Genomic DNA, 17,990 nt, shown 5'->3' with positions numbered 1-17,990 from the left:
TTCCCCCTTCCCTTCCTGCTGGTGATGAAATATTTCCGAAGAAGTCACAAAGCTGGCGGCGTCATCAGCTAAGTGCCATTTGTCCTTGGCAGACCCGGCTGGAGATCAATGCATCAAGATGACAACTTTCGAAGCTAAAATGAGTATGACCGGGGAGGGAGGGATCATCAATACTCTAGGCTTAGGGCTGTTTAGCATTCCCTCAGACTGTGATCAGAATACAATGATAACTTTACACCATGTGTAGAGACATTCAGGCTTCTAATTAGACTGCTGCTGTGGAAGCAGATGTGAACAGCTGGAAGCTCTCATCAAGCTGAAGATCATTAACCAGTGCTCATACCCTGACAGGCTAAATGGATGAACAGATACATCAATGGATAGGTATCAGGCGCGCTAACTGGCTAGATGGCTGACACCTGCTGTCATTGTGGAGGGCACAAATTGTTACCATTTTGTCAGCTTCTGCAGAAACAAACTTTACTCGGAATGCACCAATCAACAATGATACTGACCTTATTAAGCAGATCAGGTATCATACAGATACGACTAATCAACTTTAAATACAGTTTCTTCATCGATGTCATTATAAAGTTACCTAATAACATTAATTAGGTCACGACCAACTTAGTTTTTAGTCCCACTGCCATCCCTGGCCTCATGTTACCTTCCATAAAAATGGTCCACCTCCACCGATAGACACTTGGGAGGAAGTACGCTCAGCGGCACAACTAGTTACATGCTCAGATGCTCTCAACACCTGGAGAGAATTTAAGAGGAAGGACTACAAGCAGGTTTTTCAGAACACCACATATAACAGCTGAAATAAACTCTTCTGCTTCAGGCGACTGGAGGAACTGTGGTGCACAGGCGGGCAACCATACACACACATTCTGCTCATGCGCAAAACTGGAAAATGGTTCCAATCTATTAGGGAAACAATGCATCTTTACACCCCACAAGACCCAAGTTTCTCTCTGTTACCTGAAGAGACAGAAGGAAGGAGCCAAAAGTAATTACTCCTGACCCTCCCGCCTACAATTAATAGACACAAAAATTATGAGACAGATATAAAATGTAACAAATTACTCATCATTGAGGCTTCAAAAAACCCAAATTTATTAAGAGATGGAGCCCAGCCATGACATTACTAATGCAATAAAATAAGCTTTCATCTTTATCACTTCACTTTCCTCACCAGCTAATCATCTACTCTGATGTTTGGACTGGGCAAGTAGAATAAAGTGGGTTTATGAGGGAATTTTACTTGACAACAGCTTCCTGTTACACACTGAGATGTGGCCAATGAACGCAGTGAGAGTTAATGTGCTGTAAAACCAAAACAATGGGCGAAACAAGACTAAAAATGTAAAAATATTAATTAGTGGAGCTTTAAATTTTAATTCTTTTGCCTGACGTGTTTCTGTTATTATGTCTACCTCCTGTATGAGTGCACATGGACACAAAGACTTAAAAGTCACTTTTCCTCCATGTCCAGTCCCTTCAGAAGAATTCTAAGGCTTGATGCTGCTGGACCGAGATACAACATGCTGCCCAAACAGGTCGCTGGAAGGCTGCCTATCAGAAGTGGAACAGAAACCCTCTTAGCTGGATGGCCTAGTTAAGTTGGCCAGTCTGTTTATGTATGTGGATGTGTGTGCATCTTTCCAAAACTATGCATTAGGTTGATATCTGCCTGGTCCCTGTCATCTATCTGAGGGAGCTCTTTCAGCGAGTTAAGCCCGTCTACGCTGGTCAGAGGCCTATAAAAATCCTGGTGCAGTAGTGAAGCTGTTTCTTTCTAAAGGGGACCAAGTGTAGCCAACAAAGCTAGGCCAACTCCCCGGCTGCCATCGCCCAGCTTTCCTCTCCCTTTTCCAGCTCTTTAATCCCTGGCCACTGCCATGGGCCTCATTCCTCCACAAGCCAGGCAAAAGGCAAGACACTCACTCCTCAGGCGATGCTGTTTCCTCATGGCCCAGAGGATAAATATTTCCTCAGTAGAAAGTGTGAGAAGGGGGGTGGAGTGCTGCAGGGTTATAGTGAACTGTGATTCAATCACTGTCTCTAGATTTCCTCTTAGCTCTCCCCTTATCCGTTTCACAGGGAGGGAAAAAGACAAAGGTGATGAAACATCAATAACTGCATTCCACTAATACTGAAATTCAAGACCTTGTCATAATATATCATCTCTCGATTTCTGTTACCACATGCATCAATGGTGTTTTGAGAATGTATCGATTACTGAACCTGATGGTATAGATGCAGAGGATGATGCAGTGGATGATGCTGCGACCAATATATTATAGCTTAGTAATTAATCTAGAGGGAAGGCTGGGGTTTCTTTGATAACAACCCAAGCAGATGGTGAGTGGCAGACCCCTTCATTAAGATTCCATATCCTTCTCCAGCGCAAGACTCTGTCACTTTAACTTTCTAAGACAAGAAGCGTGCATTGCATCAGTAAATAAGAAGCCAAACTAGACCAAATGGATTTGTAGACACAGCAGTTATTGAGCACTGAAGGTGCTGCAGAAATCTGCTCCTGACTGCTCTGTTAGAGTCTGATGTCGTAAAACATGACAGCACCTGAAACTAATTTCAAATGCAGCGCTGAAGCTTCACTTGTTTTACACGTCTACACCAAAATTGAATCAAGGACACATCAATTTAGGCATGCTGAATAATGTACTGAAAGAATGGCCTCAACAAACCGTGTCAGATGGTATTGGTCTTTCAGATGACTTTGTGTGTATGTGTGTCAGCATGTGTGAGTCGGTTTTTACCTAAGAAGTCTGCAGATGCTGCTCCTGTAACTGAGTCTCTGGCTCGCAGCGGCCACACTGGGAGGCATCGGTGGGCGTGATGGGAAATAGAGCAGGACTGCCACAAAAAGCACGGCAATTGCAGTCAACTCTGCCGGAGCACAGCGACAAAGATAAAAGACATATGTGTTATCTTCATAGATAAGACAGTCAGACCAATTTGACATTTTAAAAAAGGTCACAGTGACATCTCAAAAGTCCTTTAAAACCAGCCTTGGAATGAACACAATGGCCTGCTAGACATGACCATAGACTAAATACATGTCCTTGTAGCACTGGTTGATATATCAACTTATTTCTCTTGGTGAACCAACACATTTTACAGCTCTATGTCATATATGTATGTATATGTATATATGTATGTATATCGCTGCTTAAAATGAGTTGTCCCCACAATAATCATAATCATATGGAGAGGTAGCCGGTTTCTACTGTGCAAATTTTAAAGTGCTTTCTATGTCTGTCCTTTCTGTCTTTTGATAACCTCCAAAAAACTTTTGGTTCACAAAGGGTGCCTGCTTCGTCCTTTAAAAATAAATAACAATACTACCTTAGGTTAAACAAAAGCCGCAGCCTCAATCTATTACAGCATGCTTGTTTCTCTTTTCAGCGTGCTTTTAATTTTCTGAATCAGTTAAGCATAACAGTCCCAGCAATCTATTTTTCAGAGGGGCGGTTATGAAGATTATAATTGGAGTTTTTTGGTGTTCGTGCAAATATCTTGGATCCCTTCGCCTGATTGTATTTGTGTCCCTTGACGGGGTTGACATGATGTCGAAATGATGTGCTATCGATCCTCCGTGCCCTCAAAGGTTCTCCCTTGCTGTTGGTACCTGCATACATAACCAGCTGGATCCTGTCTCGGATGGAGCTGTCGGAAACTGCTGCTGCCATCGTGGTTGCTGCCTGGGTGTCATTGGGGGCTGGCACTACCATAGGTCCAACTACAAATGAAGCCGCGCCTCCCAGGTAGGAGAAGAGTGAGGCCACAGCCGTTGCTGTAGCTCTCTGGTCAGGAGCGAACCATGTTGTGGAGAGGTAGGGGCCGGCGCTCATTATGGTTGGGCCGGCTAAACCATTCAGAAACTGACCTCCGTGTATCATCCTGTAACAGAGACAGAAGGAGGAAATAGCTTCAAATCTTCACTATAAACAACAAACAAAAAAAAATCACATATTGTAAGGAAGTGATGTGGTGTAGGTACAAACATCTGTGCGGCACTTTGGGCTTTTCTTTGAACAGCAAATATCAATATCAAAAATTACAATTTTCCACAATATAGGGAGTAATTTAGATGTCACGTAAAATAATAATAATTAGGTTAATACATTCTAACACTGACACCAGGCTAAGTTTATCTGGCTAATTAAAGTCTAATTTCAGTTAGCCAGATGTGGAAAATGCAGTTCTCTTAGCTCAGCTGCTTTCAGTTACTATAATCAAGTTTAGTCTCTGAAAGGTTGAGTCTGCATTGTGTGGCTCTATAATGGCCTTTAAACGCAACTATCAGTAAAATCATGACAATGTGATTGATATGATATGTAACTTTACATTGTCCCTGGCCAGATGTGAGATTTCCGCTTCCAGCTGTTGCAGGGACACTGCACAAAATCACAAAATCAAAGTTGAGGACTTTTATTTGATTAGGAAAAGTGTAATGCAGGGTTTTCATGATGCGTGTTGACCCTGTAAACCTTTCTTTTGTGTGCAGCCTATTTATAATACACTGTTAAACAAAGGTAATCAGACATGACTGCAGCAGTGAGCCTGTCATCAGTGTATTCATTAAGTTAAAAATAAACATCAAGTAATGATGCATTTCTTATAAAAATCTGATGGAGTAATGACAGGTGAAAGAATGAAAATAAGGTGCAAAATCTCCAGGGAAGTAAGTAACAACCTGACCCTGAGAGAGTCCAAGTTATAGTCTCACTTTCAGACCGAGCTGTGCAAGACAGATGTACTCAGAGATGTCCCCCGATGGCACCAAACCCCTCACCACCACCACCCGGCCCCCTCCTGCACTGTCTAACTGAGACAGCCAGCCGCCAGAGACAGGGCATGGCTGATTGATTGTCTGTGAGCTCAGTAAAGACACCTTTCATTCAGAGCAGTTTGAGACGGCTCAGCAGGGAGAAAAGGAGAAACAGGAAGGAAGGAAGGAGGGAGGGAAAAGGCAGAAAGAGAGAAATTGATGAGGTAGAGAGAGGAAAGGACAAGGAGGGATTCTGGGCTAATTCTAAGTATTTGATGTTCAAAAATATTCGGTATATTCGCGTGCAGATTGTAGGTTTGACAGCTAAGAGTCCCCGCTGATCCTTACTAGATGTTTACCAGCCGCAACAGCATGTGGCTGCTATTGTTTTCATCTTGTGAGTCTGTGTGTTGTGACATCTGTTGTGCCCTTTTAAATATTTTGTTAATACCAACTGGATGAAATATATCACCAGTTAGTTAAGTGAAATAATTTTGGAAGTAATAGATGTAAGCGTATATGACCAGGATGTATGATAATCAGTGGTCCCCAACCAGTTCCAGCTCATGGCCATGACTTGAAAATCTCAAACATCAGACCCCATAACAATACGGAGCCCAAATAAAGCCTCAGAGCACTTTTTGTTTTAATGATAACACTTGAACATTAGGACTGAACTGAAAGCAGAGGAAGCTCAATTCTTCTTTTCTGTTTGACGGGGGAGACACCATCTGTCTCTTAATGCTTTTTCTTTTCATTCATCCTGTCGCTAACCAGTTAGCCATTTTGATACTCCAGCGTTTGCCATAGATGTAATCTTTTAGTGCACAATCACACTGAGCTAGAAAACAAGTATACAATGTGGTCTGGCAGCAAAGTGGTCCAGCAGGACCTATCCAGTTTCTATCATTAGCTTAACAGTGAAAGGAGTTTTTAAACATTATCAATGTTTTTAAAGATAATTTTGTTTTAAAACATTTCTATTTTTATTTCAATTTTTTTTTTTTATATAATTACATCTTTTTGCAAATGATTTGTCAGTCCCCTTGCAATACCTTTGCAGACCACCAGTGGGCCCCGGCCCACAAGTTGGGAACCACTGTTCTAAAATATTATTATTAAGATTTAAAATATTATTCAATAAGACCTTGGTTTAAATAAGACGATTGATAAGACTGTTTCAGGATTTGCTGAGACCCTGAGAGACTAATAGCTGCCATCCTTTTGGCATCCATCACTGTCACTGCAAAAACCATCAATATGACCATTTTAAAAATTCACCTGTGTGGGGATGACAAGTACATTTTAACACACCACAATACTAGTGCTGATATGACACTGAGGTTTTGGTACTGATACCATAACCAAGTATGAACATGTTTTTCTACAAAACCATTAAATGTTGTCTAAACACAAGCAGCCAGATATGAACTTTGTCTACCTAAAATACAGTTTAACACTGGCAGATTATTTTTCTTAAATCAGGAACAATCTGATCAAAGAATATGTAAACATAATTAAAAACGAAAAAGAATTCAATGCGACTGGAACATTTTGTTTCGGTACCCAAACCTACATTTAGAAAAGCAGCAGTATCTTCAGACATAAAGCAGGTATACACTAGTTTGTTCACTCTTCATTGTGCTTACACTTCTCTGCCTTCTAACTGTTTTTAACGTTGCTGTCCACTGGGTTCCAGGGTTGACAGATAAATGCGTCATGGCAGAATACAAAGTACCGTGGTCGCTGACAGATTGACTGTAGAATAACTTGTTCACCCTATATCTCCTTCCCACATCTCAGACCTGCTAACATCCAAGCCTACACACCAGCACCCTCCAAAAATATTCTCTGACACTTACTTTTTATTCATCCCACTCCTTATTTCTTTGTAGAGTTCTTTGTAATGTGCCTCGGTCTTTATTGCTAAAAATTATAGATATGTGCACATCTATGAGAGTGATTACACACTAGTGTCCTGTTTTGATCATGCATGGGAAACATCATTTACATAGAACACAGAATAACCTGGTTATTCATTTCCCTTTATACATAATTCTACCATTATCAAGGTTTCTGATCTGGCCACCTGCGTTGGTGCAGGCATGTCTTTGATGTCTCCTCGACAGCCAGCCTCTCTGTCATTTCTCTACCAAGTTGCCGCAGCAGTTGAGGGATGAACCCAGTGTCGGGACACTGCTGCATTCACCGCTATGCTATTTTCTTCTCCATCTTATTACAAGTGATGGAAGACAAGAGTGACAAGCGAGAAAATTTATCCTCCACATAATCAGTGCCACACTGTCATTTCACTTCAGTAAGTTATCATCATTACATCATTTGTCAGTATATATATATATTTTTTAAAGTTACCACTTTGTGATTTAGGTCAAAGATGCATCTGCTGTCATGGAAAAAAATATCAGAAACCTAATACCCCAAACCACAATATCCCAGTCTTTAGATAGCATATTAGCATATTCAGGTTTGTCAAAATGTGTGTGAAACCAGAGTATGGTTTCTACACCTTTACATGTACTAAGAACCTCCAGGTTAACAACAGGGTATATTAGTGTTAGGGCTGAACGATATGCAAAACAAACTAATAATGTGATTATTATGACAGAGTCACAATTTCAGTTGGAATGGCCATAAAAATGATGATGCTATTTTTAGTAACACGTTACCTCACACCTGGAGAATATGATTTGTAGGCCAGGGCGTTTCTGTAGCACCACAATGCTTCATTTATGGCATGTTGTGACACATTTTTCCTTTATAAAAAAAAAAACAAACTGCAGCTTCTGTGATTTGGATATTGCAATTTCAATTATATTTCAATTGACTGTTCAGCCCTAATTGGTGTGCATAGAAATGTGCTCCATGTTAAGACGCTGTATTTTTGCAGAATACTAAAATGTGACGTCCTTAGCCACAGATATCACTGGATAAAATGAATGCATGACAAAATGGCTTACTGTTAATCACATGTCACATTAGGGTCATTCGAAGCATCTCTCAACATCTGTGACTGGCAGGTTATGTGTTTGTCCCTCAAATCAATTGGTGCTTAATTCAAGCGCTAGTTCACCACATATTCATTAGCTCTCGATTGGTCAAATCATCCTGATCCGGTTAATCAGGTGTTGGTGCAGAAAGGAAATACAGAAAATAAGCCGTGCTGGGGCTCTGTAGGACCGAGAGTAAGCACCACTGATCTAACTGCTTGGCGTCTCTCCATGATTAAGAAGTTTTTTTGTGGTCTGTCACACTTTGTTAAGTGCAACACTAGGTATATCACTGTGGCTGAGCTCCATTTGGCTGGGCCAGCGTGCCACTTGTTTTGTAATGGCAAGAGTGGAGGCACCGTGAGGTGAGACAGCAGGTAGGATGCTGAATCTATATCAGCTGATACTCAAACAGCAGCTGCAGGTGGAAATGGTAGAGGTAGAAATGCTGTAGTAAAGCAATTTAATCTTTTCACAGCTTTTAACTGTTGGAAGAGACGCTATAATACCTTTTCTATTTGGATTCAGCCACCCATCTGAAATATGTGTTTTCCTTTTTGCTCTGAATGCTGTTGATTCACTTGGTATTTTGTTTACCTGCTGCAGAGAGCCGCTGATTCAAGTCGGCATAGGCATCATCTGACACACTGTAATGGAGTGGACACCACGCCCCAACTAGCACAAGCCGGCATTGTGCCAGTCAGGTGCTGGAGCGCCACTTTTGATCACAGTCTCATTTAGGCCTGGGAAGGGTCCAGATATCAGACTGGTCCACCTGTTGCACTTCATCATGTCATTAGGCACAGGGATTACTCCAAACCCAACACTCAAATCCAGTTTGTCTAAACACTGATTATCAAAGCAACTCAAATAATCTGTCTAATTTAAAACAATAACTGTGGATCATTTGAATTTTTCATCAGTGTTAATACAGTGCCAAAACCTAAATTATACTTTAATCGATATCTTAGTTTTTCTATTTAAGAAAAGAAAACACATTAACAAAACACGCCAAACATGTTTTTACTGTTGTCCCAACTCCCAACACAAATGGCTGCAACATAAAAATTATAAGTTCTAAAATTATAGTTAAAACAGGTATATACCATAACCTGACCAACTCAATGACAGCATTCAGTATCACAGCTTTTGAAACTTTGTGTTACAAAGTTTGGTCAGTACTTTCTAAGTACAGAAGTTCATTATCCTGTCTCAGCGTCTATATGATCTCAGGATGGATGTGAGAAAGAAGAAAATTGCCTTTAATGTGACAGGAGATGAGGACAGATGGTGACTAATATGAGGATGAGCGGTCACACGAGGCAGCCGCACTGTGGTGGGAGAAGGAGAGTGAGGGAAGGGTGCAGCTTTTTTTTTTCCCCCCAACAAGAGATGATTAAGTTAATCAGTATTGATGAACCCTGTCAGACGGAATCTGATCGTGAATGAGACAAAGAAGCCAGCACTGTGGTGAAATCATCTGACTGCTTCTGGTACGCCAGGGCTGACAGACCCAATTCTGCCACCACAGAAAGGCCAGGCCAATTCTGTCTTGAAAATGGCACCACAGCAATTGTCACAGTAATATTACAGCCTGCTGCAGCACCCACAGCATGTTCTGATGGCCAATCAGACAGTGTGAGTGAGTCTGAGATGTCACTGATAGACACTTACTAATCACACAGCTAGTGTTTATTTAAATATATGAGAGAGACAGATGGAGAAAGAGACTGAAAGGGCAAGACAAAAGAGTGAACGCTTGAAAACAAAAAAAAATTGAGGAAGGTAAAAGTTGATGTCTTTGATTTGAGAGCAGACTTAAGCACAGCAAGGTCTAATCAGTGACCACTGATGCAAGAGTGCCTTTTCTGTCCCTGCCTGAACCGCACAAAACAAACACATTCAACTCAACGCTCCTTTTTCAACCATAACTGTAGCAGCTACACAGAAGATTCTGGATATAAAGGAGAGGAAGTTCCACTGCTAACACGTTCACAACTGCCTTTGATTTCTTAAAGAGTCAAAACATAGGCGGTTTACTTCCTTGAGAGGATAGCATAAAAAAGAAGGAGAAAAAAAAAGTAATCACATTTCAAACATGAAACGGCATGCGGAACAAACAGATCTGCAGGGGGCTGTCAAGGGAACTTCACTGTTTCTAAACCTGGATAACTGTCGCCACTTGTCTCCCGATCAGGGGAGCAGGAAACTCAAACGCTGCGTTTGATCGCTCTTGCAACGCCCTTGAACTCTACCTATTCAAAATTCTGGTGCCAGCTTCCTTTTCTCTCAGGTCGTCTAAGTCGTCATCCAAGCCCATTCTGATATGAAAAAAAAAAATATCTTGAGAGCCAGCCTACACAGCAGCACCACAGGTCACTGAACAAAAGCTCTCACAGCCTGATATTCTTTTATCTCCACTACTGCAAAGCAAAGAGTGACATCTACTGGTGATCCAGGGAGCTGCATGATCATCATATCAGCCTGTACTTTACTGTGATAATCCATTATGTCATCCATTAAAACATGGCTTCAAGAGCAGTGACCTGTTACATTTAATATGCAAATGAAGCTGAACTGTGTCAGAACTAACATTTGCTGTGATTCATGTTATCTTGGCTTTCAGTGAGCCATCTTGCTTTCCACTTTGAAAACTGAATCTAAAGAGCTGAAGGTCATGGCTGTGTAGGACTGCTCCCATCATCCACTGGGAAAACAGCTGGCAGCTCTGACCCCGGCAACACACTTTGAACTTTGCACGTGTTTCGTCTTGAGCTCTGCAGACACCAAGATCTGACACATCCTCTTGTATGGCTGGATTCAGGCGGGTGAGATGTCAGTTTTTTCAGTTTAAACCACCAGTCCTGACTGTATCCAAACAAGTAGAGGAAGAGGTCTTTTGCTTCTTTGCAGCCCTGTTTCTATTTGATTCTACTTCCCCTTTACAGTAAAAGCATCTGGCAATTGTTCGCGCCAATGCTGCTATATATAGATATATTTGAATGGATGGATAAAAGCCACCAATAAATGACGAGTCGAGATGCATTAGTCTTAACTGGAAGGTTATTGAATGAGGGTCAAGAGAGAGGCTGAGCTCAAAGTTACATTTGAGGGAGCTTTGTGGGCTTGAGACGAATCTTAATCCGGCCCAATAAAATCAACAATTGCTGCTGTACTGCCAACCATGATCTATCATTAGAAGGGAAACTCAATTTTACTCATCAAGATCAGTTAACATGGTTAACTCTTCTCCTGTAAAACCATGTGTATAATGCTGTGTGTGACTCAGACCCATCTAGGTTAAGTCTGAGAAAAATAACCCCTGATGGTGTCTGGGTATCTGGGTTATCTTATCCAACATTTTGGGACACTGGAGTACTCTTGTATGAGGTCACTCTGAAAGTTAAAACAATAAAACAACTTGAAATAACCAGTTTGTAAACTGTGGCATTATTAATATTTTGATTTACTGATGAAATTAAAACTCCAAATAGATCCTTATATCATTTCTGGAGGACTTCACATTATTAGGCTCATTAAAAAGAAGTTGAGTTTGCCCAAAACTCTGACCCAGTAATGAGAGGTGTATCTGTGTTTCTCACTGAAATACAGATTTCCAAGACGCTCTTTTGCTCTGTTATTTGTTTCTAGTCTGTATAAGTTAACATTGTAAAACACAACCAGGTCCACATTGTATTGATATGCAACACAGTGACCTATACAAGGTCAACAGTCTAACATAAGTAGTCTGCACATGCACGACGTGTTTATTCTACACGTTGCTACAGTACGAGCATTTAGAAGTGGACGTCACTCTTGACTGACAGCTGTGGTTGTGATGCTTCAACCACATGGAGCGTCAACAAACCAGGATGGTAAAACACATTTCACAGAAAACTGTAAATACTCTTTTTCAACTTAGGCACCTTCACAAGGGAATCGTGATTCTTCTGCCGAATACGCTTTAACTGAATCTTTTTTATTTTCCTTACATTTGGCCTGTATCAATATAACATAAGCTTTTCAGTCCACTGATGACTTTCTTACCGCAGCCTCCTGAGACACGGAGCGAAAGAGACCGAGAAACAAATTGATTTATGTGCTCTCTGAAAGCCAAAATCATTTAAAAAATCCTCAAGTCCGTGGAGTGAAAGCAATATGGGACACTGGAGGATTCTGTGGAAAAACAATTTCCTCTATGTATTGATATTTTATGATATACTGCCTCATTGTGCAGCCCAATAGGAATCATTAGATGGATTACTACTCGGAAATATTCAATGAATTTACATTTTTAAAAGGCACATTATAAAGGCACATTATAATTGAAATGACCTTCTCTGAGCACTTGCGCTTTCTATAAGAGGAACACTGAGCTCATGAGTAAAACAGAGAATTAAACACTAAGAATAATGGGATTCCTTTTATGTTGTCCAGTGATGGCCTGTCAAAGTGCTGACAGATAAGGGAGGAAACTGGCAGCAAGGACACGAAAAGAAGTTACAGAGCCACACAATATTGAACTGTCTTTCAGAATCCTGCTCTCTGGTAGCCAAATGCTTTCTGGCAATCCCACTATCCAGTTACAGGTGTGTACTCTGAAGAAAAAGAAACAGAACCCTTGGATCAATACAGCTGAACACAGCATAGCAACCTGAAAAGCCACAACAATAGACCAACATTGCATGTTGTACTGATGTTCATCCAGTGTCCTGTGTTCAGTGAGGTCACAGTAACCTTTGACCATCAAAATCTAAACGGTTCATCCTTGAGTCTAAGTGAAAATTTGTGCCAAATTTGAAGAAATTCCCTCAAAAAATAACGCCTCCAGCTGGGGCATAAAGAGTGGAATAATGCTGTAGTTGCTGCAAGTGGATATTGTGCTGCAAGATGAGATATTGTGCCAGAAAATAAATACGTTGTCTGTGAACATTTTACTGATTTGTTCAGTATCCTTTTTGACTTTCCAAATATGTAAAATAAAATGTCCTTATTACATTTATAGAAAACACAATCTGGTCTCAACTACGTTTCCTATTAAACCTATATGCTGTTGCAGTTAGGTTGTATAGAGATGTCATTTTTAGGAGACAGGGTTGGTCGGTCAGGTATTTGTTTCACCACTTTGGTCCAGAATGAAGTGACAAAATATTTATTGGATAGTCTGCATGAAATTCTGTCCAGACATTCATGATCCTACTGACTTTGGTAATGCACTGACTTCACCTCTAGTGCAACCACGAGGTTGACATTTGCAATTTTGAGTGAAGTGTCTTGACAACTCCTGGATGGAGTGACACTGGTGATCATTGCTCTTCAAAATCTCAATCTGTCCAGTTCTTTGGTTTATGATAAGATACACATGACATTCCCATCAGCCTCAGCTGGGCTTTGTGTTGAACATACTAAGATGGTGAACATGGTTATCATTCTACCTGCTACGTTTAGACATCAGCATTTTAGCACAGTCATTCCGAGCGTGAACAATTATTTCCGATATAAACATTAAAAAATAGAAGTTAGTAAAATATTCATGTTATAATTTCCCAGAGCCTGAGGTGACCTGTTCAAATTATTTTTCCAGTTTTTCATCCAAACTTCAAAGACATTCAGATATACGATGAAGAAAAGCATTAAATCCTCCTGTTCCCCACAGAGGCTGAAACCGGTGAAGGTGTGACAGTTTTACTTGAAAATGACTGAAACGATCAATCAAAATAGTTGGCAATTCATTTTCTGTGGATTGACTAATCCATTAAATTCATAATCTTGTCAGCTACATCACAAATCATGGCGAACTCATTAGACAAGGTGATGTTCTAACTTTGGCAAGCAACTCGATGCTCATAGATGGTCCTGAACTGGGTGTGGCAGCCGGTTTAAAAAAGTATTTCCTTATAAATCAGATTAGTCGTTATGGAAGGCTTATGACTGCAATGAAGATCACGAGTCACTCTCTGTCTCTGTTCCAAAACCTTTCAAAAGGTTCATCATCAACACACTTGCCTTACTTGAAACATCTGCTAGCATAGTGTTTTACAGCGGCGTCTTACCATCGTCTGAGAGGCTGCTCTGTCAGTGGTATGCTCCGCAGAGCCGCTCCCAGCAGCATGAGGAAGGCAGAGAGGAGAAGGGATGCCCGCAAACCTGGAAGACACAAGATATGGTCATGAAAGTGGAAAAAAACAAAGGAAAAGAAATTATTTTATTACTTCCTGCTAATGAATATTTTTATGGTTTGTTTTTGACTAGAAGTATAAGAAAATTGACTAAACAAAACAGAGAAAAGCAGCAAATCTTCATGTAACAGAAGCTGGAGCCAGCAAACATTTGGTATTTTCTATTTGGTAAATTACCTAAACTATTAATTGATTACATAATACAACAGTCCATCAATAACTCTGACCTTCATGAAGGTTATGAAGGTCCAAAATGACCATGCAGCTGTTTTAAAGTCTATATTATTAGTAGTATTAGTTTTGGCTTGGTGTACCTAATAAAGTGGCAACTGACTTTATATGGCCAATAAGAACACTAACCAAACAGACAACAGGAATCCCAAAGCTTCCTGTTTGATATCATTTGTTACAGCAATAGTACAGACAGACCTTTATCTGTCAGCTTGGAAGTGTCTATTCTCAGTTTCACCCACATGATGTCAATATAAGGAAACTCTCTCTCCGCTTCCCTGTTTCTGAAGCTTTGGCTACCGCGCTATAATTACCATTGTACCTCATCGATCCCTGATGCGAAAACAGGTCACGTGCCAATATGGGCCTATGGTGCCCGTTAGAAATGTGTCTTGCTAAATACTCTTAAACTTAAACTTAATATCTTTAGACTTTTGATTATTAGTTGAATTAAACAAAACAAAACAATGAATCAAGAAAATAATCTACAGATTAATCCATAATTAAATTAATAATTAGTTCCAACCGTAATTAGAATGGACAGATGTTTTAAATGCCTTGGATAAATTTCAAAATATCTGTAGCAGCATATAAATAGGGGAAGGAAATGAGCAGTGCCTTGCCCTCTCACTTTAACCAGTGTTTATGGGTCCTCCAATGATGCATATGAACACCCTAAAACACCTCAGACTTTAGTTGCATTAGATAGATGTCACAATGACTGAGTGTAACCATGCAAGTGTAAAACAGGGAATTGTCTAAACTAACCAGTCTTGAAACAGTCAATTAATCAGGTGGTAAATAACAGTTTTGGTGACTGATTACAGTCATTTATAAAGCAAAAGCTTTCTCTTGCCCTATCTGAGAATTTGCTGTTTTTCTGTTTTATATAACTGTAAATTGAATATCTTTAAATTGTGAAGTGTCACATAAACAAAATGAACAATTAGTCAACTTCAACTCTTACTTGTGATTCTTTCCTATTTTAGACATTTTATAAACGGGATGATGAATGGGGAAAAAACTGCAATGCAATGGACACAGAGACTCTGTATTTCCATCATAGGTTATTCAAGTGACAAGTAACAAAAACTGTAATCAGTTAATTAAATTGTATTTTGCCGGCATGCTATTATAATAATGCTGCAGAAATCTTGTACTTTCTGTGATGCAGGTGGGCTAATATTGCACAGAGTCTTGCATTTGTATTTACACACAAAAAAAAAGTAGAGCATTTGTATTTACACAAAAATATTTCACATACCCAAAAGTCAGAAACCTCGAGCGGCCCTGGAGGCCAGCTGCTGTGAGCAGGAATTACAAGCTTTAAAAACCTCACAGTTAAATGGGAGGATCAGCTTTGCCTGACACATTCTGCACTATCAGCGTATATGTATGTCATACCCTAAGCACATTACAAGTGCTCTGTGACCACATCACATATGACTTGGTGTTAAGACTCTAGCCTCTCTTGGATGCCAACTACTGTGTTGTTGATCATCCACAATTTCTGCCCTCGGGTAGAGGGAACTCTCAGAGGAAAGCCAAGCTTTTTCCCCACTGACAAGACAGAGAGTGTGTATTATAGACAACAGTTTAAGCTTGTTGCAGCCTGTGGATGTTACGTAGGTTTTTTTTAAACAAGGTCACACCATGGCTTAACACAATTTGTGAGTGCTGAATGAGCTGCCCTAACTCAATATATGACTCAGAGGCAGACATAGCTGAACGCTGGGTCTAAAGCAGGGCAATAACTTTACAAGTCTGTTGGGGAATCTACAGCTGGATTATTTTACTTTATATAGTCTTGTCAGTAATAAGTTTCTACCACTCACTGAGCTCAGAAGATATGATATGACAATCTATGTTTAAATTACGCAAACAAAACACCCCTGACTTCTAATTGCTGATGAATCAGAATCACAAGATGAGTTATGTAATTTCTTGGCAAGATTTGGCTTGTGGTCTTCAATTCATCCTGGTTACTGGGATGTTGTTACTGTTTTTGTCACCTGACAGTTCAGCACAGACAGTAACTACAACGTGTCAGTCAGGTGATGTGGAGGAACTGGTTAGGTGGCAGGCGTCTGATTCAGTGGCTTAAGTCAAGAGGGCTCCTTCAGACTCCCTTGACATCACTCAAAGGCACTACTAAATATTTTGGTGTCTTGTGAATTTGAACCCTCTTGAAAGAGAGAAGTCTTAAAAGCCCATCAGAGGTTTCTAGTCCCACATCAGCACTTTTTAGCTTTCAAACAGGTTCAACTCATCTACATGGAACACTGAACACAGGAAAACCCTTCTGCACAGTACAATGTTGATTTAAAAAAGTTAAAGGGGTATCAATCGTTTTTTCTGCCAACATGTTATATGATGAAGCCCATTAATACAAAAGTCAACCAAAGATGCATGTAAGTGATACCTGTACACCTGCACACAAAGACCAAGTCAAGTTATCAAGCAAAAATACCAAATATTTGTTCTTCTTTTCAAAGTTTTTTTCTGTTTCAAATTTAAATTGTTGAATATATGTGAGTATTAAACATTTGGTTGGACAAAGCCAGTCACCTGAAGATTTTTCACAATTTATAGACCTAATAAGATGAAAATACCTCAGTCGCTCATTCTGAAAATGGACAATGACAATGATCATTTTCTACAATGCTATCTAAGACTCATACAAATTTTCAGACTAAATAAAAGTGTCAGCCAATTTATATGAGGAAATATCCAATAATGGTATCAGCTAACAAACAGGATAGTAGTTGTCGCTCCACTGTTACTTCAGTTACTTTAAAAAGAGTTGATTAGTTTATCAAATATTGACGGACATGGACAGACATGAAATCTACTACCAGTTTATGAAATCGCAGGTATTTTAAATTTAAGTGGCCCTATCTTAATACTATGGAGTCAACATTTGTGATAACAGTTATCAAAATACTTTAGGTCACCAGGGTGAATATCTTTATCAGTGACAAAATACCTCGAATTCCCAGGCCACAGAATGATATGACAATACTAATTTATGTGACCAGAGAAGCGTCTTCTGTGTAGGATCCATGTCAAGTAACTACACTAAACTTCTCAGTGATATATCAACAAGACAAACATGTCATGAGTTATCTAAGACTTGTGGGTGATAACAGAGGGGTCGGGTGAAAAAGAGAGGTCAAAAAACCACAATGTTAAAATAGGACACAGTGTACCAGATTAGAAGAGCTCACCTTTTTTGTCCAATAACCACATAAACAGCAGCCAGGGGACGAAACCCACTGGGCCCCACAGAACCAGAACTGCGATGTCGGACTTGGTGAAGCCGAAAGCGTGAACGGCCGAGTTCTGGATGGGACCCCAGAAGTTCCACACCATCCCCTGCATTAACCCCAGCAGGGAAAACAGGGTCAGAACCAGCCATCTTCTCCCGTACACTCTGCTGTTTACTGGCTGAATGTTTGCCTCCGCATGAGAAGGGGCAAGAAGAGGCTCCCGTTCGGCCTCGGTGCTCGGAACGGCACCCATCGTCGCTGTCTTCTTGTCAGTTCAGTTAAAATTCCGGTTAAAACCCCTGTGTAGTAACGGGAAAAGGACGTCTCGCCGGGCTTCTATCGACCACACAAAACAAAAACAGCCGTTAGCTCCCCTTTCTGTCACTTAACTTTACTGCGCATGCCCAAACGGAAGCGGTTCGGAACGTGGAAACTGATGTTATGGGGCTGCCATTTTGGCTCGTCTGGAGCATTAGCTTGAGGAGGGCTGTTGCAGCGTCGG

At 40.4% G+C, this 17,990-nt stretch overlaps 1 protein-coding gene across 1 annotated transcript in view; it reads right to left on the bottom strand.

Annotated features, from left to right (window-relative positions):
* Positions 1 to 17,862, bottom strand: part of dirc2 (disrupted in renal carcinoma 2) — a 47,480-nt gene extending 29,618 nt beyond the window's left edge. The window contains exons 1-4 of the mRNA XM_022741390.1: positions 17,447 to 17,862; positions 13,863 to 13,956; positions 3,659 to 3,930; positions 2,787 to 2,916 (exon numbers count right to left, since the gene is read on the bottom strand). Of these exons, the coding sequence (XP_022597111.1) occupies positions 2,787 to 2,916; positions 3,659 to 3,930; positions 13,863 to 13,956; positions 17,447 to 17,741 (791 nt within the window). The 5' untranslated portion in view covers positions 17,742 to 17,862. The remainder of the gene's footprint in view (positions 1 to 2,786; positions 2,917 to 3,658; positions 3,931 to 13,862; positions 13,957 to 17,446) is intronic.
* Between the last annotated feature and the right edge of the window lie 128 nt (positions 17,863 to 17,990).

The sequence above is a fragment of the Seriola dumerili genome, unplaced genomic scaffold (genome assembly GCF_002260705.1).
Source record: "Seriola dumerili isolate Sdu_G_001 unplaced genomic scaffold, Sdu_1.0 BDQW01000052.1, whole genome shotgun sequence".
In the NCBI taxonomy this organism is placed as follows: domain Eukaryota; kingdom Metazoa; phylum Chordata; class Actinopteri; order Carangiformes; family Carangidae; genus Seriola; species Seriola dumerili.
Note: the sequence above shows the minus strand (reverse complement) of the source record. Positions and strands in the feature narration are given on the sequence as shown.